Genomic DNA, 22964 nt, shown 5'->3' with positions numbered 1-22964 from the left:
GAAATCCAGAGTAACACAGACAAAATGCTGGAGGAACTCAGCAAGTCAAATAGCATCTAGGGAGGGGAATATATCGTCATTGCTTTAAGCTGAGACAAGAATTGTGTGTTATTCCCCAAATGTAAGTTGGGGGGAACCTACACACCACTGCTTTTTAAGGTGTCACCAGTCCTGAAGGTGAAGTTCCACTCATCATCTGTTGGCTCTTCAGTGCATTATCATTATTACAGAGCATTTGTATTTCGCACAGTTGAATCAGATTCAGGTTTATTATCACTGACATACATTGCTGATAACACACCTGATTCTGATTCTACTGAAAGTAACTGAATAGGACATACAGGCCCTTCGGCCCACAATGTTGTGCTGACCTTTTAATCCACTCTAAGCAATCTAACCCCTCCCTCCCACAGAACCCTCCATTTTTCTGTCATCCATGTGCCTATCTAAGAGTCTCTTAAATGCCCGATATATTTGCCTCAACCACCACCCCTGGATATGCATTCTGCATACCTTCTCCACTAAAATAAAACTACTCCGACTCCCCCTACACAATTCCACTTAAAGTTACTCCCTCTTATATTAGCCATTTCCATCTTGGGGAAACATCACTGACTGTCCACTCTATCAATGCTTCCCATCATCTTGTAACATCTCTATCGAGTCACCTCTCAACCTCCTACACTCCCTAGCTCACTCAACCTATCCTCATGAGACATGCATCCTGGTAACTCTCCTCTGGAGCTTCCATGTCCTTCCTATAATGAAGCAACCAATTTATAATATCTCTGCTATACTGACAAGTGGGTGCAGTGCAGGATATTCATGGACTCCTGCGGAATCAGTTCTCTCTGCCTTTTGCCAAATGACAAGTGGAGACCTTTGCGTTTCCCTGGAGTGATTTCGTACCATCTCTAAGTGACCACGACGCAATGACAGTGTCAGCCTGGATTAAGTGTTTTTGCAATCCTGAGGTTCGGAAGTCAAGAATGATGCATCAAACTTCTTGTTGCGATCATTTAAATAAGTGTTACAAGAATAAAGAATGAACAAAGAAAGGGAACAAAGAACAATACTCACTACCACTGAATTACTAACATCAATGACAACAATTAACCTATCAAATACCACATTCAAGATTTTAAAAAATAACTCTGACGTTCAGCCTATACTCTCCTCTGATCACCTTTAAATTATGCCCCTCATATTGGCCATTCCCACCCTGGGAGAAAGTCGCTGGTTCTCCACTTCATCTGTGCCTCTTATTATCTAAAAAAAAGTCTAATTTTTAAGAAGAACTAAAGGCGTTTCTGTCAGATTTGTATTGAATATACACTCCTCCTCTACCTAATGAAGTGGCCACTGAGTGTATGTTCGTGGTCTTCTGCTGCTGTAGCCCATCGGCATCAAGCTTCGACGTGTTGTGGATTCGGAAATGCTCTTCTGCACACCACTGATGTTATTTGAGTTACTGTCGGCTTGAACTAGACTGGCCATTCTCCTCTAGCCCCTCTCATTAACCAGGGCACAGAGTGTAAAAGCCCTGTGTGCGGTCCCCCAACACCAGGTTCGTTCCCTTCTTTGGGTGAATTTAATTCTTTGCCCTGTTATTTTCACATCACAGCTTCATTCTTGTTCATCATCATAAGTGGTATTGTGAGAAATCTCCACGTGTTTCATTTTGTGCAACACACACAAAATGCTGGAGGAACTCAGCAGGTCAGGCAGCATCAATGGAAATGAATAAACAGCTGACATTTTGAGCCGAGACCCTTCACCAGTCTTGATGAAGGGTCTCAGCCCAAAGCGTTGACTGGGTATTCATTTCCATAGATGCTACCTGACCTGCTGAGTTCCTCCAGCATTTTGTGTGAGTTGCTCTGGGTTTCGAGCACTTGCAGAACCTTTTGTGTTTATGTTTCATTTTGTGTTTTCTGCTTTTCCTCAGTCATTACTTGTGCCCGGGAAAAGTCCCAGTAAACATGGACGTCGAGGCAGTGCGATAGGCATAGGAACAATAGAAGAGGTTTCTGGTTTAAACTCACTTTCTTCTCTCTGATTCAATACTGCTCCTCTTGTGACAATCATTGCATGGTCCCTGATTTCCGAATACTGCATGTCTCTGCACCTTCTACAAGAGCAAGTTGCTTTCGGTTGTTTAGAAGTGCTTCGTCTTGAACTTATATTCAAAGCATCTCCTCCTACTTTGCCTCACTTGATCTCACAGCCCGCAATCAAATGCTGTGCGGAAAATAAGCAAAGATTTACAAAATAGGAGCATTAGATGCAGGATGTAAAATCAGAAATGCGGCAGTTGGAACAGATGCCTTGAAAATATGATTAGGGTTAATGGTCATAGATGCATTAATTACAAACAATTTGATCTGTGCATGACCTAATCTCGATAAGAAATCAGTTTTAATGAGTTCTGGTCCTGGTAAGTAACAGTATGAGATGTTCCAATACATTGTTCAGATAGTGACGGTTTTGGTAAAAACTTTGCTAAACTATTGTTCACGAGAGTTGGGGCTAGTGTTGGATTCTGATGTTTTTAATCCAAGGTTCTTTCAGTCAAAGACATAGAAAACTTGTTGCTTCATGATTGTTTTATTAAGTGTTAATAGAACAAAGAAAAATTGAAAGTGACAGTAACAGGAGCAGATAGCAGAACAAAAAGATGAAGGTAGAGCTGCCTTGTGGTCAGCTATTGTTATACCCCTAGATAAGAAAAATTCCATTCAAATTCATAGATAAGAGTCAACCAATGAGAAAGCACTTAATAGAATAATGCAGCGCCTGGAGGAGCTTCCAAAATCATACCAATGGAACCATACACTGAACAATTGCATATACATACTGTGACCACTAGGAAGCATAGTGAGCAGTTACTTGTATATAAGTAATTATATACAATACACGCAGATAATTAATTGTTAAACTGCAAAGAAAATGGCAATTAAACTGTCAGATCCAACACTAGCCAGAGAGCCAGATGGTATCTAGCCTGGCAAAGAAGGTCTGATGCACATGGTATTCCATTAATTTCCCATATTTCCTGTGGTCAGGGAATATCCGTTGAGCCTGGTCCCTGATCCGGGAACATCTCCCTGGATTCACCTCTCGTCTCCATGTGTCTGCCTGCAGTGATTATTAATCTAGTGCCTGTAGGAACAGAGAGCAGTTCACTGTCTCCACAGTGCCCTAGAGACACTCCCTCATTGCTGCCCTCTGAGGTCTCTGCTGTTCTCTGATTGTCAGCTTGTCCTCCTTCCCCTCTCTCCCCCCCCCCCCCCCCCCCCACACAACAACTTCTTATTCTGGCTTCATCCCCCTTCCTTTCCGGTCGTGATGAAGGGGCTCGGTCTGAAACATTGACTGTCCATTTCTCTCTGCAGAGATTTTGCATCAGATTTCTCCTCCCACCTCCCCCTTCTCTCTGTTTCCATTTCCATTCTGGTCCCCTCTTATCCTCAGCTGCGCATCACCTCCTTCTGTTGTCCCTCCTCCTTCCCTTTCTTCCATGGTCCACAGTTCTCACCTATCAGATCCTTTTGTTTTTCAGCCCTTTACCACTTCCACCTATCTCCTCCCAGCTTCTTACTTCATCCCCCTTCCCCACCCGCCCAACTTCTCCCTCCCCTGGTCTCACCTATCCCCTCCCAGCCTCATACTTCAACCCCCTTCCCCACCCGCCCAACTTCTCCCTCCCCTGGTCTCACCTATCCCCTCCCAGCTTCATACTTCAACCCCCTTCCCCACCCGCCCAACTTCTCCCTCCCCTGGTCTCACCTATCCCCTCCCAGCCTCATACTTCAACCCCCTTCCCCACCCACCCAACTTCTCCCTCCCCTGGTCTCACCTATCCCCTCCCAGCCTCATACTTCAACCCCCTTCCCCACCCGCCCAACTTCTCCCTCCCCTGGTCTCACCTATCCCCTCCCAGCTTCATACTTCATCCCCCTTCCCCACCCACCCAACTTCTCCCTCCCCTGGTCTCACCTATCCCCTCCCAGCTTCATACTTCAACCCCCTTCCCCACCCGCCCAACTTCTCCCTCCCCTGGTCTCACCTATCCCCTCCCAGTTTCATACTTCAACCCCCTTCCCCACCCGCCCAACTTCTCCCTCCCCTGGTCTCACCTATCCCCTCCCAGCCTCATACTTCAACCCCCTTCCCCACCCGCCCAACTTCTCCCTCCCCTGGTCTCACCTATCCCCTCCCAGTTTCATACTTCAACCCCCTTCCCCACCCGCCCAACTTCTCCCTCCCCTGGTCTCACCTATCCCCTCCCAGCCTCATACTTCAACCCCCTTCCCCACCCGCCCAACTTCTCCCTCCCCTGGTCTCACCTATCACCTCCCAGCCTCATACTTCAACCCCCTTCCCCACCCGCCCAACTTCTCCCTCCCCTGGTCTCACCTATCCCCTCCCAGTTTCATACTTCAACCCCCTTCCCCACCCGCCCAACTTCTCCCTCCCCTGGTCTCACCTATCACCTCCCAGCCTCATACTTCAACCCCCTTCCCCACCCGCCCAACTTCTCCCTCCCCTGGTCTCACCTATCACCTCCCAGCCTCATACTTCAACCCCCTTCCCCACCCGCCCAACTTCTCCCTCCCCTGGTCTCACCTATCCCCTCCCAGCCTCATACTTCAACCCCCTTCCCCACCCGCCCAACTTCTCCCTCCCCTGGTCTCACCTATCCCCTCCCAGCCTCATACTTCAACCCCCTTCCCCACCCGCCCAACTTCTCCCTCCCCTGGTCTCACCTATCCCCTCCCAGCCTCATACTTCAACCCCCTTCCCCACCCGCCCAACTTCTCCCTCCCCTGGTCTCACCTATCCCCTCCCAGCCTCATACTTCAACCCCCTTCCCCACCCACCCAACTTCTCCCTCCCCTGGTCTCACCTATCCCCTCCCAGCCTCATACTTCAACCCCCTTCCCCACCCACCCAACTTCTCCCTCCCCTGGTCTCACCTATCACCTCCCAGCCTCATACTTCAACCCCCTTCCCCACCCGCCCAACTTCTCCCTCCCCTGGTCTCACCTATCCCCTCCCAGCCTCATACTTCAACCCCCTTCCCCACCCACCCAACTTCTCCCTCCCCTGGTCTCACCTATCCCCTCCCAGCCTCATACTTCAACCCCCTTCCCCACCCACCCAACTTCTCCCTCCCCTGGTCTCACCTATCCCCTCCCAGCCTCATACTTCAACCCCCTTCCCCACCCACCCAACTTCTCCCTCCCCTGGTCTCACCTATCCCCTCCCAGCCTCATACTTCAACCCCCTTCCCCACCCGCCCAACTTCTCCCTCCCCTGGTCTCACCTATCCCCTCCCAGCCTCATACTTCAACCCCCTTCCCCACCCGCCCAACTTCTCCCTCCCCTGGTCTCACCTATCCCCTCCCAGCCTCATACTTCAACCCCCTTCCCCACCCACCCAACTTCTCCCTCCCCTGGTCTCACCTATCCCCTCCCAGCCTCATATTTCAACCCCCTTCCCCACCCACCCAACTTCTCCCTCCCCTGGTCTCACCTATCCCCTCCCAGCCTCATACTTCAACCCCCTTCCCCACCCGCCCAACTTCTCCCTCCCCTGGTCTCACCTATCCCCTCCCAGCCTCATACTTCAACCCCCTTCCCCACCCGCCCAACTTCTCCCTCCCCTGGTCTCACCTATCCCCTCCCAGCCTCATACTTCAACCCCCTTCCCCACCCGCCCAACTTCTCCCTCCCCTGGTCTCACGGATCACCTGCCAACTTGTCCTCCTTCCCCTTCCCCACCTTCTTATTCTGTTTTTTCCCTTTTACTTTCCAATCCTGATGAAGGGTCTCAGCCCAAAATGTTGACCGTTTATTCCCCTGCATAGATGCTGCCTGTCCTGCTGAGTTCCTCCAGCACTGTGTGTGTATTGCTTTGGATTTCCTGCATCTATGGAAACCTGTTGTGGTTTTGATATTACAGACACACTAGGTCAGTAGTTTGCAGACACCAAGACCCGGCTGTAAAGTCTTATAGAACACTACAGCACAGAAACAGAAACAGCCCTTCGGCCCATGGCAGTATCCATTTGCCTTGTCCCATCAACATGCACCCGGACCACAGCCCTCCATACCCCTCCCATCCATGTACCCATCCAAATTTCTTTTTAATCTTGAGATTGAACCCAAATCCACCACTTCCGCGGTTCCCCACTCTCACCACCCTCTAAGTGAAGAAGTTCCCCCTCATGTTCCCCTTAAATATTTCACCTTTCACTCTTTACATATGACCTCTGGTTCTAGTCTCGCCCAACCTCAGTGGAAAAAGCCTGCTTGCATTTATCCTATCAATACCCCTCATAATTTTGTATGCCTCTCTCAAATCTCCCCTTATTCTCTACACGCCAAGGAATAAAGTTCTAACCTATTCAACCTTTGCCGAAATCTCACGTCCTCAAGTCCAGACAACATCCTTGTAATTTCTACCCACAGTAAAGTTGGATCCCCATTCACCAGTCCCGACCTGTCCTTGCCAGGAAGCTGCCACTTGGCCGATACCGATGAGAACTGGAAGCCAGTACTCTGATAGGCTGGCACGCTGCGGATTGTATCACTAACATACAGTGGTTTAGCAAGACGGATGTGTCTCCGGTACTGTCAGTGGACTGCTGTAGTCATTGTCTGAAAGTGCAACTTCGAGCAGATGTTCCAATCAATGTATAATGATCGTTGCATGTTCTGATTATCATATAACAACTTCAAATTATTTATGTTGTAATGTAAATACATAATTTATTAGTTAATAGATGCTAGTGTATTACTAGTAGTTATTGTTAAGTATGAATGTTTAAATAATGATAAATATGCACACAGTGGCCACTTGATTAGGTACTGGAGAGGAATCTAGTGCGGTCTTCTGCTGCTGTACCCCATCCACTTCAAGCTTCGACGTATTGTGCCTTCAGAGATGCTCTTCTGCACACCACTGTTGTAATTGGTGGTTATCTGAGTTACTGTCACCTTCCTGTCAGCTCGATCCAGTCTGGCCATTCTCCTCTGACCTCTCTCATTAACAAGGTGTTTTCACCCAGAGAACTGCCACTCACTGGATTTTTTCTCTTTTGTTTTCCACACCATTCTCTGTAAACTCTTGCGTGTGAAAATCGCAGGAGATGAACAGTTTCTGAGATACTCAAACCACCTCCATCTATCGCCACAGTCTCAGTCACTTAGATTATATTTCTTCCCTGTTCTGATGTTTGGTCCAAACAAATGAACCTCTTGACCATGTCTGTATGCTTTTGTGAATTGATTTGCTGCCACATGATTGGCTGACTAGATATTTGCATTAATGAGCAAGTGCAAACATGTACCTAATAAAGTGGCCACTGAGTATATATACAAACAGTAATGTATATACAGTATAATAATGGCATATTGAACTAAATAGTCTGTGGTAAATCTTTGGCAGTATTATTCACATGATATTATTAACAAGCAGGAATGTGCTTCTTTTGGAGGGAGTTCAGAACATATTCAGTTGGATGGAGAGGTTGTCCAGTGAGGAAAGATCAAGTCAGTTAGTTAGTTAGTTAAGCCATCACCCCTACAGGGTCGTAGGCCACCGACAGCAGCTCGCCAGTCCTCTGTCCTGGGTCAGTCTGCTGGTGGTTCTGCATGGCAGATGGCCCTGTGGCTTCCACTGACTAGCGGATCTCACCCACACGACTTCATATGTCTTCCAGATGAAGATCCTTCCTCTCCCAGAAGTGAGGTCTTTGGATCTTCAGACTGGAGTAATTCCTTCTCATCTCTGTTCTAAGGGACATTCCTTTATCCTTTATTCTTTATCCTCTGGTCCTAGATTCCCCCATTATAGGAAACATCCTCTCCACATCCAATCTGTCTAGGCTTTTCAATATTCAATAGGTTTTAATATGACCCACCCCCATTTTTCTAAACTCCAGTGAGTACAGACTCAAAGCCAACCAATGCTCCTCGTGTATTAACCCTTTCATTCCCAAGGTCATTCTCATGAACCTCCTCTGGAGCCTGTCCACAGGGAGCTGTGGAAACTGAATCATTGATTTTCGGGTAAGATAGCCACTTTATAGGGTCGGGGATTTAGCGAACAGGTAGGACACAGCAGCCAGGTCCAGGTTAACCTTTGTCGTACTGAATGGAGGAACAGGACCAGCATGAGAGGTACGAGAGATGGCTGTTGTGAAGGGAAAACTGTAAAGAAAAGTAACATCAGTTGAACATTTTCTTTAAAATTATAATTGAAATAATTAAGATTTCCAACAAGATGCCAAAGGCTTGGAATATTATCATTACTAAAGAATTGGACTCTAAGGAGCATAGCGATTAGTGCAACATTATTAAAGCTTGGGGCAGCAGAGTTCAGAGTTCAATTCCGGACTCCTCTGTAAGGAGTTTGTACATTTTCCCTATGGAATGTGTGGGTTTTCTCCGGATGCTCCGGTTTCCTCCCACAAACCAAACACGTACTGGTTAGTAGGTTAATTGGTGATTGTAAATTGTCCCATCGTTAGGCGAGGGTTGATCCAGTGGGTTAGAAGGGTCTGTTCCACACTTTAAGAATGTCCATTTTTTTAAAAAACAGGAAACAAGTCAGCAATCGTCCTCACCGTTCAGTCACTCACACTTCTTCAATTCTGAATCCCTAAAGAGGCCCACTGAGTCAAGCATGCTTACACATGTATGTAAATAGCTTCTTTGAAGTTTGGAGAGGTTTAAGTTCAAAGTAAGTTTATTATCAAGGTACGTATATGTCACCATGTACAACCCTGAGATTTATTTTCTTGCAGGCATTCACAGTAGAACAAAAAAAAAACAGTAGAATCAATGAAAAACTACACACAAACAAAGGCTGACAATCAACCACTGTGCAAAATAAAAGACAAAACGTGCCAATAAATAATTTGGAGAACATGAGTTGTAGAGTCTTTGAAAGTGAGTCGATAGGTTGTGGACTCAGTTTAGTGTTGAGGAGAGTGAAGTTATCCATGTTGGTTCAGGAGCCTGATGGCTGTTCCTGAACCTGGTGGTGTGGGGCCTCGGGCTCCAGTACCTCCTTCCCAAAGGCAGAAGTGAGAAGAGAGCATGTATGTATTGGTTTATGAACTACAACTCATGGGTTAAGGATGAAAGGTGAAATATTTGAGGTGGACATGAGGGAGAAGTTGTTCATTCAGAGGATGGTGAGTGTGTGGAAGGAGCTGCCAGGGGAAGTGGTGGATGTGGGTTTAATTTCAACATTTAAGAAAAATTTGGACAAGTACATGAACAGGAGGGGTATGGAGGGCTATGGTCCAGGTGTGGGTGGATAAAACTAGGCAGAATGATGGATTAAACATGAATCTGATAGGCCACAGGGCCTGTTTCTGGGCTGTAGTGTTCTATGATTCTCAATTCTTCAGATATATAACCAAGGGGTATTCCTTTTTTCAGAGTTAGTGCCCATGTTTTATGATGTATGTGAGTGTGTGCTGCCGAGAGCCACTGTGTGAATATAAACCACGCATACCTGGGTCTTGCAGGATAACAATTCAGTATGTTTTCACAGTCCCTGATTATCCCTGGGAAGAGTCCAACAAGGAAAAAGTCTGGACCTTTCGGCTCTCGTCGGAGCAGTGCCATTGGCATTGAGAACATCCAGGAGGTGGCAGAGAGAAGGTATGGGAGTTAAACATGGTGTGGTTTGCTGTGGTAAACTTTCTGATGGGGATATCTAAACCTATTGTACAGCTCTTCTGATCATACCATTGTGACATTACTTCCAGTAATCCACCTCAATGATTTGAAAAAATTAGCTTCATAAGACATAGGTGCAGTTCGGCCATTTGGTCCAACGGGTCTCTCCACCATTCCATCATGGCTGATCTACTATCTCTCTTGTAACGCCCTGATTAAGATTTTTACTGCTATGCTGCAGGGATTTCATTTTAGCTGTTCTGTAAGAGCAGTTTGTTCTGCTTTCAGCCTGTCTGAGCTGGAGATAAGGGGCTGTGATGTTCAAGCTTAGGAATGTAGTGTCATCCAATCAGGATGGTGGGATTGGGAGAAGGTTCTAGAGAACACTGGGTGGAGAGGATTTTGTGACGGACAGTGGTGTGGGTCGAGCTCTTATTGCCAGGAGCTGGGAGCAGACAGAAGGGAAGTTGGCTGAGGATGCTCCCTGTTACACATGGTGCCTTGTGCAGTTTCTTGGCTTCAAGGAGGAAGGACCAATACCCCCGTGGGGGAGCCCACCTGTCCGAGAAGGATTTCAAGCGAAATTCAGAAGGTGAGGTGTGCTTTCACGCAGACCATAGATCCAGCGCGTAAGCTAAAGACAACTTCAAGATGAGCTCCAACATATGCAGATGTTTGCTGGGCCCTATTTATTGTTTTTCTTTTCCTATTAACCTCAATAAAGCTGACATTTGTAAATATACTTTCTTTAGAATTGTATGCAAGGTATGATCTGTTACTTTTTGCTGACAGGTAATTGCAAGTGAGCAACATTTACACAGTATTCACTCAGATTGGGGTGTGGGCAAAACATCCCAGTCTGGTGGGACCCAAGTCATATCAACCCTAGACAAATGGAATTCGAGAAAGGTGGTTTTCTCACTGCTGAGTCCATTGGCTTGTTAGAGTTAAAAAGGGCTTTCACTCTCTCTCACTGCAACATTTGGTTCCCTGACTAATCAAGAACCAATCAACCTCACTTTAAATATACCCAATGACTTGACCTCCACAACCATCAAAGGCACTTAATTCCACAGATTCACCATCCTCTGCCTAAAGAAATTCCTCCGCATCTCTGTTCTAAAGGAATGTCCTTCTATTGTAAAGCTATGCCCTCTAGTCCGAGACCCTCCTAGTCAAAGTCAATTGTCACCTGTGCATCGAAACATACAGTGAAATGTATCTTTTGCATCAAATCAAATCAGCAAAGATAATTTGGGGGCAGCCCACAACTGTTGCCAAGCTTCTGGTGCCAACATGGCATGGCCACAATTCTCTAACCCTAGCCACAACACTCTAGCCTTAGCCACAACTCTCTAACCCTACCCACAACTCTATAACCCTAGCCACAACTCACTAACCCTAGCCACAACTCTCTAACCCTAGCCACAACTCACTAACCCTAGCCACAACTCTCTAACCCTAGCCACAACACTCTAGCCACAACACTCTAGCCTTAGCCACAACTCTCTAACCCTACCCACAACTCTATAACCCTAGCCACAACTCACTAACCCTAGCCACAACTCTCTAACACTACCCACAACTCTATAACCCTAGCCACAACTCACTAACCCTAGCCACAACTCTCTAACACTACCCACAACTCTATAACCCTAGCCACAACTCACTAACCCTAGCCACAACTCTCTAACACTACCCACAACTCTATAACCCTAGCCACAACTCTATAGCCCTACCCACAACTCTCTAACCCAACCCACAACTCACTAACCATACCCACAACTCACTAACCCTAGCCACAACTAACTAACCCTAGCCACAACTAACTAACCCTAGCCACAACTCTCTAACCCTCGCCACAACTCTCTAACCCTAGCCACAACTCACTAACCCTAGCCACAACTCACTAACCCTAGCCACAACTCACAAACCCTACCCACAACTCTCTAAACCTACCCACAACTCACTAACCCTACCCACAACTCACTAACCCTACCCACAACTCTCTAACCCTAGCCACAACTCACTAACCCTACCCACAACTCTCTAACCCTAGCCCCAACTCTCTAACCCCCGCCACAACTCACTAACCCTCGCCACAACTCTCTAACCCTAGCCACAACTCACTAACCCTACCCACAACTCACTAAACCTACCCACAACTCTCTAACCCTACCCACAACTCACTAACCCTACCCACAACTCTCTAACCCTAGCCACAACTCTCTAACCCTAGCCACAACTCTCTAACCCTACCCACAACTCACTAAACCTACCCACAACTCTCTAACCCTACCCACAACTCACTAACCCTACCCACAACTCACTAACCCTAGCCACAACTCTCTAACCCTACCCACAACTCACAAATCCTACCCACAACTCACTAACCCTACCCACAACTCACTAACCCGAGCCACAACTCACTAACCCGAGCCACAACTCTCTAACCCTACCCACAACTCACTAACCCTCCCCACAACTCTCTAACCCTACCCACAACTCTCTAACCCTAACCCTAGCCACAACTCACTAATCCCAGCCACAACTCACTAACCCTACCCACAACTCACTAACCCTCGCCACAACTCACTAACCCTAGCCACAACTCTCTAACCCTCGCCACAACTCACAAACCCTAGCCACAACTCACTAACCCTACCCACAACTCACTAACCCTAGCCACAACTCACTAACCCTAGCCACAACTCTCTAACCCTAGCCACAACTCACTAACCCTAGCCACAACTCACTAACCCTAGCCACAACTCTCTAACCCTACCCACAACTCACTAACCCTAGCCACAACTCACTAACCCTACCCACAACTCACTAACCCTAGCCACAACTCTCTAACCCTAGCCACAACTCACTAACCCTAGCCACAACTCACTAACCCTAGCCACAACTCTCTAACCCTACCCACAACTCACTAACCCTAGCCACAACTCACTAACCCTACCCACAACTCACTAACCCTAGCCACAACTCTCTAACCCTCGCCACAACTCACTAACCCTACCCACAACTCTCTAACCCTACCCACAACTCTCTAACCCTACCCACAACTCTCTAACCCTACCCACAACTCACTAACCCTAGCCACAACTCTCTAACCCTCGCCACAACTCTCTAACCCTCGCCACAACTCACTAACCCCAGCCACAACTCACTAACCCTACCCACAACTCACTAACCTTTGCCACAACTCACTAACCTTTGCCACAACTCACTAACCCTACCCACAACTCTCTAACCCTACCCACAACTCACTAACCCTACCCACAACTCACTAACCCTACCCACAACTCACTAACCCTACCCACAACTCTCTAACCCTCGCCACAACTCACTAACCCTACCCACAACTCACTAACCTTTGCCACAACTCACTAACCCTACCCACAACTCACTAACCTTTGCCACAACTCACTAACCCTAGCCACAACTCTCTAACCCTACCCACAACTCACTAACCTTTGCCACAACTCACTAACCCTACCCACAACTCTCTAACCCTCGCCACAACTCACTAACCCTCGCCACAACTCACTAACCCCCGCCACAACTCACTAACCCTAGCCACAACTCTCTAACCCTACCCACAACTCTCTAACCCTCGCCACAACTCACTAACCCTCGCCACAACTCACTAACCCCCGCCACAACTCACTAACCCTAGCCACAACTCTCTAACCCTACCCACAACTCACTAACCTTTGCCACAACTCACTAACCCTACCCACAACTCACAAACCCTAGCCACAACTCACTAACCCTAGCCACAACTCTCTAACCCTACCCACAACTCACTAGCCCTACCCACAACTCACTAACCTTTGCCACAACTCACTAACCCTAGCCACAACTCTCTAACCCTAGCCACAACTCACTAACCTTTGCCACAACTCACTAACCCTCGCCACAACTCTCTAACCCTCGCCACAACTCACTAACCCTCGCCACAACTCACTAACCCTCGCCACAACTCACTAACCCCCGCCACAACTCACTAACCCTAGCCACAACTCTCTAACCCTACCCACAACTCACTAACCTTTGCCACAACTCACTAACCCTTGCCACAACTCACTAACCTTTGCCACAACTCTCTAACCCTCGCCACAAATCTCTAACCCTCGCCACAAATCTCTAACCCTACCCACAACTCACTAACCCTACCCACAACTCTCTAACCCTACCCACAACTCTCTAACCATACCCACAACTCTCTAACCCCAGCCACAACTCACTAACCCCAGCCACAACTCACTAACCCTACCCACAACTCACTAACCCTACCCACAACTCACTAACCCTACCCACAACTTACTAAGCCTACCCACAACTTATTAACCCCAGCCACAACTCACTAACCCTACCCACAACTCACTAACCCCAGCCACAACTCACTAAGCCTACCCACAACTCACTAACCCTACCCACAACTCACTAATGCCAGCCACAACTCACTAACCCTTGCCACAACTCACTAACCCTCGCCACAACTCACTAACCTTTGCCACAACTCACTAACCCTCGCCACAACTCACTAACCCTTGCCACAACTCTCTATCCCTACCCACAACTCTCTAACCCTACCCACAACTCTCTAACCCTACCCACAACTCACTAACCCTAGCCACAACTCACTAACCCTTGTTCAACTCTCTAACCCTACCCACAACTCACTAACCCTTGTTCAACTCTCTAACCCTTGCCACAACTCTCTAACCCTTGTTCAACTCTCTAACCCTACCCACAACTCACTAACCCTTGTTCAACTCTCTAACCCTTGCCACAACTCTCTAACCCTCGTTCAACTCTCTAACCCTACCCACAACTCACTAACCCTTGTTCAACTCTCTAACCTTAGCCACAACTCACTAACCCTTGTTCAACTCTCTAACCTTAGCCACAACTCTCTAACCCTTGTTCAACTCTCTAACCCTCGCCACAACTCACTAACCCTTGTTCAACTCTCTAACCTTAGCCAAACATCCTTTTGAAATGTGGGAGAAAACTGGATTACCTGGGGGAAACAAGCAGTCATGGGGAGAATATACAAACTCCTTACAGATAACGGCAGGAGTCGAATCCTGATCTTTTAAACACTACAGCATAGAATCAGGCTCCTTGTCCCATCTGACATGCTTGCAAACACTTCTTTCTAATCCCATCTACTTTCACCCAAGCTACAGTGCAGAGTTGTGGGCACAGCCCAGAACATCACAGGAACCAGCCTCCCTCTATGTCTACACTTGTCACTGCCCCAGTGAAGCAGCCAGCCTAATCAAAGACCCCATCCACCCCAGACATCCTCTCTCCTATCAGACGGAAGTTTATGTATCTCCAGGCCTAAGGACAGCTTCTTCCCTGCGGTTATCAGACTATTAAATAGTACCATAATACATGCCCTCTAGTCATTATGACCTTCATTGCACTCTCTCTGTAACTGTTACACTTTATTCTGCAATCTGTTATTATTTTCCATTGTACTACCTCAGTACACTGTGTAATGATCTGATCCATATGGATAACGTGCAAAGTTTTTCACTTAACCTCAGTACATATGACAATAATAATTATGTCACCAATATCTTCATCCCCAGTGGGTCCAGATCCTAAAAGTCCCACCCCAGTGGCGCAGTGGGGGCACCTTCACGAGGATGTTCTGTTTTTATTTCTGCAATCCCCATTCATCCCACTTCCCAACTCACAATCTGAAGGACTGTGACTGTGACGCACAATGTTGTCTAAGTGCTTCTTAAATGAGATGAGAGTCGCTGTACACAGCTCCCGTTGCTGAATCAAAATCAGAATCGAGTTTATTATCACAAAACCATCAGACATAGTAGCAGACTTGGGCCATTCAGCCCATCAAGTCTGCTGTGCCATTCCATCATGGCTGATTTATTATCCCTCTCAACTCTATTGTCATACCTTCTTCCCATAACCTTTGACACCCTGACTAATCAACAACAAACACAACCTAAGGATTTGATGTGGGTAATCCACAAGTGACGCCACACTTTCCTACATAACATGGTCACAATGTTCAACAGAACAACACAAGTAACAACAACAGCAAGAGAAACCCACTCTCCACCCTCCCACAAACACAGATGGGCTTCCAACTTCAGACAAGCCACCTCCGGGCCTCCGATCTCCAGACCGGGTCAGGCCTCCAATCCCCGAGCTCACTGACCTAAGGGCTTTGACCCAGCGGACTGGCCAACTGAATAAAACATTAAAGCAATGCACATATGTAATAGATAATAAATTTGTTTGACTTTTACTCTGCTCTCTAATAGATCTGAATGATCTCATGGGGCTATTTGAAGACATTATTATCCTTTCATAGTGCAGTGTATGTGTTTGTCAAATACTGCTTTGGAAATTCATCTCCAGCACTTCCTGGAGTATTCTACTTCCTCTTCTTAAACTGGGGCACAGGCCACCGATAGCATCTCGCCAGAGTCCTCTATCCTGGGCCAAACTTCCACTTTGTCTTCGGATGTAGCCCATCTTCTTGGTGTATCCTTCCTCTCCCAGGGATGAGGATTTTGGAGGTTCTGCTGTCGTTCCTGTGACTCTGGGTTTTTACGGGATGGGGTTGCTAGCCCCAGACCCAACCCTCCTCCTTTCGCAGCCGGGGTTGGGAACGTCCGTAGCGAAGTCAGTCTTCTCCACCTCTCTTTCTCTCTTTTGTCCATTACACCACTGGCATTTAGGGCAGCAATGAAGGTCTTCTATCTCTGGCAGTGTTCACGGCTTCCTTCACCGTGTCAGGGCTTCCTTTCGCGTTTCACTACTGTCAGCCATGCAAATCCCGGGGTGGAGACTCTCAGGAATCCTGAGCTGAACCCCTGAACCTGGAGGACAGGTGGGCCACTCTTCGTCTGGTTTCTGCCCTTTGACCTGTTGACATGGGTGACTCTCCCAAGAGCCAAAGCCCTGACTCCAGGCACGCAAGCCTCCACACTATGACAAGGTTGTGGCCCTCCTGGGGGACTCTACACTAGTACCAATTTAAGTTGCTTACTCAACCCTTGTTGCTGATGAAATGAAAGTGGAAGAGCTGTGATGGAAATATTTTTGAGTTTTCAATTTCCCTGTCCTTTGTTACCCACAGAGAGAGCTCATCAAGTACCCAGAAGACCCCAGACAGTGGTCACATATCACAGGAACCAAAATCTGAAAACTCATCCAATCAGAGTTCTCCCGAGATGCCCACCACAAAGAACAGGTATGTGTAGATACATTACAGAATTAGTCAGCTACTAAAGAGTGCTCTCTCCGTCGGTGAAATCATGACATGAGGTCACTCTGTAAGTCGAAGCCAAAATCACAGAAATTGAGAACTGGGCCAAAGTTCAAAGCAAATTTATTATCAAAGTATGTGTTTTATATTACAGCTTGAGATTTGTCTCCTTACAGGCAGCCACAAAACAAAGAAGCACAATAGAATCCATTAAAAAAAGACAGTCAAACACCCAATGTGCAGAAGAAAAGCAAATAGTGCAAACAACAAAAGCAGGCAACAACCGAAGTTCACAAAAGTTTCACAAAACTTTCAGTTCACTTCCCATTGTTTATTTAATTGTTTTTTGGCAACTGAAATCACTGTTCCTTCCAAACACTTGGAAAATTAATTTTTATGTGGGAAGCCTTCCTTTCGCCTGTTCCTCTGCTCTTTTTAAAGTTTGTCTTGTCTTTTAATTCAGTCTTTCTTTTTCCCTCTTTATTTCACCTTCAGTAGACTTTTCCACACTGAATGCACTGTAAATCAGACCCAGGTTGCTGAAGGCAGTCATAGCCAGGGGTGTTGAGATTATTAGCTCCCATTACCTGTTAAATGCTCCCAATGGCATTTGTCTCAAATCGCCAAGTCCACCCCCAGGTTTCATGAGTGGATTAGCTATTAACCATTTCAACTGACAGGACAAGAGACAAAGGTGGGTTACTGGCCTCTTAAAACCAGTCGCTTCAGGCAGATGAGGCTCATCAGCCATGGTTGGCAGCTCATCTAGGAGAAGGAAAACTCTGATCTCAAACCTCCACTGCCTTGGGGAAGGCTTCGGAAATAAAAGCCGAGGAAAAATCCAGAGCTGGAGTCCCTAAGGCAGTCCTACTTTGAGTTCAACACTGACTGGCAACTCCTGCGATGCCACTGCTGCCAAACTGGATCATCCTCTGTTGTTCCTGTGGATTCACCAACCTATGGTGAGGGTGCAGAGGAGATTCACCGGGATGCTGCCTGGATTAGAGAGGGTGCGGAGGAGATTTACCGGGATGCTGTCTGGATTAGAGAGGGTGCAGAGGAGATTCACCAGGATGCTGCCTGGATTAGAGAGGGTGCAGAGGAGATTTACCAGGATGCTGCCTGGATTAGAGAGGGTGCAGAGGAGATTTACCAGGATGCTGTCTGGATTAGAGAGGGTACAGAGGAGATTTACCAGGATGCTGTCTGGATTAGAGAGGGTGCAGAGGAGATTCACCAGGATGCTGCCTGGATTAGAGAGGGTGCAGAGGAGATTTACCGGGATGCTGCCTGGATTAGAGAGGGTGCAGAGGAGATTTACCAGGATGCTGCCTGGATTAGAGAGGGTACAGAGGAGATTTACCAGGATGCTGTCTGGATTAGAGAGGGTGCAGAGGAGATTCACCAGGATGCTGCCTGGATTAGAGAGGGTGCAGAGGAGATTTACCGGGATGCTGCCTGGATTAGAGAGGGTGCAGAGGAGATTCACCAGGATGCTGCCTGGATTAGAGAGGGTGCAGAGGAGATTTACCGGGATGCTGCCTGGATTAGAGAGGGTGCAGAGGAGATTCACCAGGATGCTGCCTGGATTAGACAGGGTGCAGAGGAGATTCACCAGGATGCTGCCTGGATTAGAGAGGGTGCAGAGGAGATTCACTGGGATGCTGCCTGGATTAGAGAGGGTGCAGAGGAGATTCACCAGGATGCTGCCTGGATTAGAGAGGGTGCGGAGGAGATTTACCGGGATGCTGCCTGGATTAGAGAGGATGCAGAGGAGAGTCACCGGGATGCTTCCTGGATTAGAGAGCACATTTTATGAGGAAAAGTTGAGTGAGCTGGGGCTTTTCCCTCTGGAGAGAAGGAGGATGAGAGGTCTATCAAATTACCTCTCATCCTCCTTCTCTCCAAAGGGAAAAGCCCCAGCTCACTTCTATCAAGTGTACAAGATGATAAGAGGCATAGATCGTTTAGACGACCAAAGACTTTTTCCCAGGGCAGAAATGACTAAAATACAAGGGGACATAATTCAAGGTGATCGGAAAAAAGCATAGGGGGATGTCAGAGGTAAGTTCTTTACACAGAGAGTAGTGGATGAGTGGAACCCTTGACCAAGTGCTAGAGGCAGATACAGTAGCAGCTTGTAAGAAAGGCAGATGGATGATAGAAAAATGGCGGGCTATGTGGGAGGGAAGAGTTACAAGATCAGCACAACATAGTGGGCCGAATGGCCTGTACTGTGCTCTGCTGTGGTATGTTCTGTGTTCCATGTACAGCAGCCCAGTGAAAAGCTAATATCAGGGTACATAATTTTAAGTATAGAGGGATGTCAGAGGTTGAGTTCTTTACACAGAGAGTGATAAGTGTGTGGAATAGTTGCCAGGGGTGGTGTTAGAGGTATTTAACAGGCTCTTAGATAGGCAGATGGATGATAGGAAAATGGAGGGTTATGTAGGAGGGAAGAGTTAGATTGATCTTAGAGTAGGTTAAAAGGTCAGCACCACATAATGGGCCAAAGGGCCTGTGATGTTCTATTTTCTATGTTCTGCATTAAACTTTGATCTTATCGCTGGAACCTGAGCAGACCAAAAGCACTCAGATATGAAGCTGAGGGCAAACAACTTTAGAAAGTGTAGGGAGCCAACTAACAGAAGTGTACGTTTCTCTTTACTTACAGAGTAGTACTAAACCAGAAGGGCCCGAATGAAGGTGTTCAGGATCTCTCTCGCTCATCCTCGAATGCCAGTAGCTTTGCAAGTGTCGTAGAGGAAAACGAAGCCCTTGAGGACTATGATACCGGGATGGTAACCAACATAGCAACTTACACAGGAATTTTTGTTCCACAAAAAAGTCATGTGATCCTGTAGTAGTTTCTGCCCTGGGGGTGTTAGTCAGCATCTTTTTCCTCGTATCCGTTCCCTGCCCCAGACTTTCCCTTCCTGTATCTGTTCCCACTCCCAGATTTTCCCTTCCCGTATCCATTCCCTGCCCCAGACTTTCCCTTCGCGTATCCGTTCCCTCTCCCAGACTTCCCCTTTTCCATTCAGAAATCTGATGACAGAGGGGAAGAAGCTGTTCCTAAAACGTTGAGTGTGTGTCTCCAGGCTCCTGTACCTCCTCCCGTGCTGGTAGCAATGAGAAGGGGGCATGTCCTGGGTGATGTGCATCCTTTAATGATGGGCGCCAACTTTTTGAGGCATCGCCTTTTGAAGGTGTCCCCGATGGTGGCGAGACTGGTGCCCACGATGGAGCTGGCTGAGGTCACAACCTTCTCCGTTTTTTTCTGATGAATTCCCCAGCTGCCGTGGAAATAAAACTTGTGTTAGTCCAGCCTCTGGATTAACCATAACCAGAAGACCAAAAGATATATGAGTAGAGGTGGGCCATTCGGCCCATTGAGTCTGCTCCACCATTTCATCATAGAAACTCAGTGACAATACCACAATGCCTTTAACGCCACCATTCTAAAATTAATTAGCATTTTATTTACGTGATAATATTTTGTTCGGTTCTGTTCTCTCCAGCAAAGATTCGACTCCAACCAGAGGTCAACCTGCCCTTTCCTTTTGTTCTTACAGGACAGTCTGTCCTCCAACACGTCCCAGAAACGGGATTCCTTCACCTACAGCACATGGCTGGAAGACAGCACCAGTAACATCAGTGCACACAGCGCTGGGAGCTCGACAAGTGAGTTCAGACATCTTCCTGTCCCCTACACATCTCTACAATTACGTCCATTCGTCATCTATCAGCTTTCCTTGGTACCTGTTAACAAACAACGAGAAAACTTCTCTTTACCTTTGTAGTACACACAAAATTCTGTAGAAACTCAGCAGGTCAGGCAGCCCCTATGCAGGGGAATGAACTGTCAATGATTCCTCTCCGCAGATGCTACCTGACCTGGGGAGCTTCTCCAGCATTTTAGGCCATAACACCTAGGAGAAGAATTAGGCCATTTGGCCCATCGGGTCTGTTCCCCCATTCTATCATGGCTATTTATTATCCCTCTCAATCCCATCCTCCTACTTTCTCACCATAAATTTTGACACCCTTACTAATCAAGAATATATCACCTCCTGCTTTAAATATACCCAATGACTAGGCCTCTACAGCCATCTGTGGCAAGGAATTCCACGTTTCCACCCTTGGCTAAGGAAATTTATCCTCATCTCTGTTCTAAATGGATGTCCCTCTATTCTGAGGCTGTGCCACCTGGGCCTTGACTCCCCATTATGAGCAACATCCTCTCCATATCCACTCAGTCAGAACTTTCAGTCTTCAATAGGTTTCAATGAGATTCCCTCTCGTTAATCTGAACTCCAGCAAGTGCAGGCTGAAAGCCATCAAACACCCTCACCCTTTCATTCCCAGAATCATTCGCATGAAATTCCTCTGGACCCTCTCCAATACCAGCACATCTTTTCTTAGAAAAGGTGCCCAAAACTGCTCACAATACTCCAGGTGCTGTCTGACCAAATACTTACTAAGCCTCATCATTACATCCTTGCTTTTGTATTCTAGTCCTCTCAAAATGAATGCTAACAGTGTGTTTGCCTTCCTCACCTCTGACTCAAACTGAAAATTAACCATAAGGATATCCTGGACAAGGACTCCCAAGACCTATGCATCTCTGATTATTGAATATTTTTTCCTTGTTACACTTCAACTCATCCCGCTGACTTCAATTTTGCCCTATCCTTCCTCACAGTCCCATTACACACTGCTTCTGCATGTGTACCAAAAGTCCCATCCTCAGCCCTATCAGCTAACTATCAACCCGCTGCTAACTTAGTTTATACCCTCCCCAACAGCTCTAGCAAACCCGCCCACAAGGATATTGGTTCCCTCGGGTTCAAGTGTAACCCTTCGTTTTTGTACAGGTCATGCCTTCCCCGTAGTCCAGAAATCTGAAACTATTCCCTGCACCAGTTCCTCAGCCACACATTCATCTAACAAATCATCCTATTCTTACCGTCTCTGGCACATGGCACAGGCAACAATCCAGAGATTACTACCCTGGAGGTCCTGCTTTTCAGCTTTCTCCCTAACTCACTATATTCTCTCCTTATATTTGTGCGTGTGGCTCTGGATTTCCAGCATCTGCAGAATCTTTTGTGTTTGTGCTATTCAGACTGATAGTTGTAGAACGTCTACAGTATTTGGATATGTCAAAGAACGGAAGTATTCTGGCAGATCTGCTGCAGAATAACACACAATGCTGCCTCATTGGTGAATATCGGCTGGGAAACTAAACCAGATTGAAAATCGTTGTAGATACCAAAGTCTGCAGATGCTTGAATATTGAGTTTTTAAAAAAAAAACAAATTGCTAGAGGATCTCAGTGAGTCAGGCTGGATCTGTGGAAGGAAATAGACAGTCAAGACAACATGCTTAAAGCATATTTTCCACTATAGATGCTGCCTGACCTGCTGAGTTCCTCCAGCATTTTATGTATGTCACTCTGGATTTCCAGCACCTCTTGTGTTTATGTTCTGTTGATCTCCATCCTCTGTAGAACAGAGCACAGACCCTACGATTTACCCCATTTGGTGTGGAAGAGTAGAGGATAACGCAATCGCTTTACAGCGCCAACCTTTTAACCTACTCCAAGATCCAAGGGTTCCTCCCACGTCCCAGTGTCGTGTGGGTTGTTTTGTTATTTGGTCTCCGTGAATAATGAATCTGGTGTGGAGTTACCTAGAGCAGTACAGACCCTTCAGCCCACATTTTAATCTACTCTAACATCAATCTAACCCTTTTCTCTCATCCATGTGCCTAACTAAGCATCTCTTAAATGTCTCTAATATTTCTGCCTCTACCTCCGCTATGTTCCATGCACCCACCACACTCTGTGTAAAAAAAAACCCTTACCTCTGATATCCCTCCGAAACTTCGCTCCAATCACCTTAAAATTATACACCCTCCTATTAGTCACTCATACCCTGGGAAAAGGGTGCTGGCTGTCCACTTATCATCAAGTAAATCTCTACCATTGTCC

The 22964-nt window shown here is 47.0% G+C and overlaps 1 protein-coding gene across 28 annotated transcripts in view; it reads left to right on the top strand.

The window, feature by feature from the left end:
• The window catches only part of rap1gapa (RAP1 GTPase activating protein a), a 529693-nt gene that overhangs the window by 494472 nt on the left and 12257 nt on the right, over positions 1–22964 (top strand). For 26 of the 28 annotated variants that reach the window (XM_073032373.1, XM_073032371.1, XM_073032357.1 and 23 more), the window contains 5 exons: positions 1949–2026; positions 9575–9684; positions 16841–16954; positions 19644–19770; positions 20545–20653. In XM_073032373.1, the coding sequence (XP_072888474.1) occupies positions 1949–2026; positions 9575–9684; positions 16841–16954; positions 19644–19770; positions 20545–20653 (538 nt within the window). The remainder of the gene's footprint in view (positions 1–1948; positions 2027–9574; positions 9685–16840; positions 16955–19643; positions 19771–20544; positions 20654–22964) is intronic. The other 2 variants (XM_073032370.1, XM_073032362.1) reach the window with 1 other exon arrangement.

This window comes from Hemitrygon akajei, chromosome 29, assembly GCF_048418815.1.
Source record: "Hemitrygon akajei chromosome 29, sHemAka1.3, whole genome shotgun sequence".
NCBI lineage: Eukaryota > Metazoa > Chordata > Chondrichthyes > Myliobatiformes > Dasyatidae > Hemitrygon > Hemitrygon akajei.
This window is presented reverse-complemented; position numbering and strand designations above follow the sequence as displayed.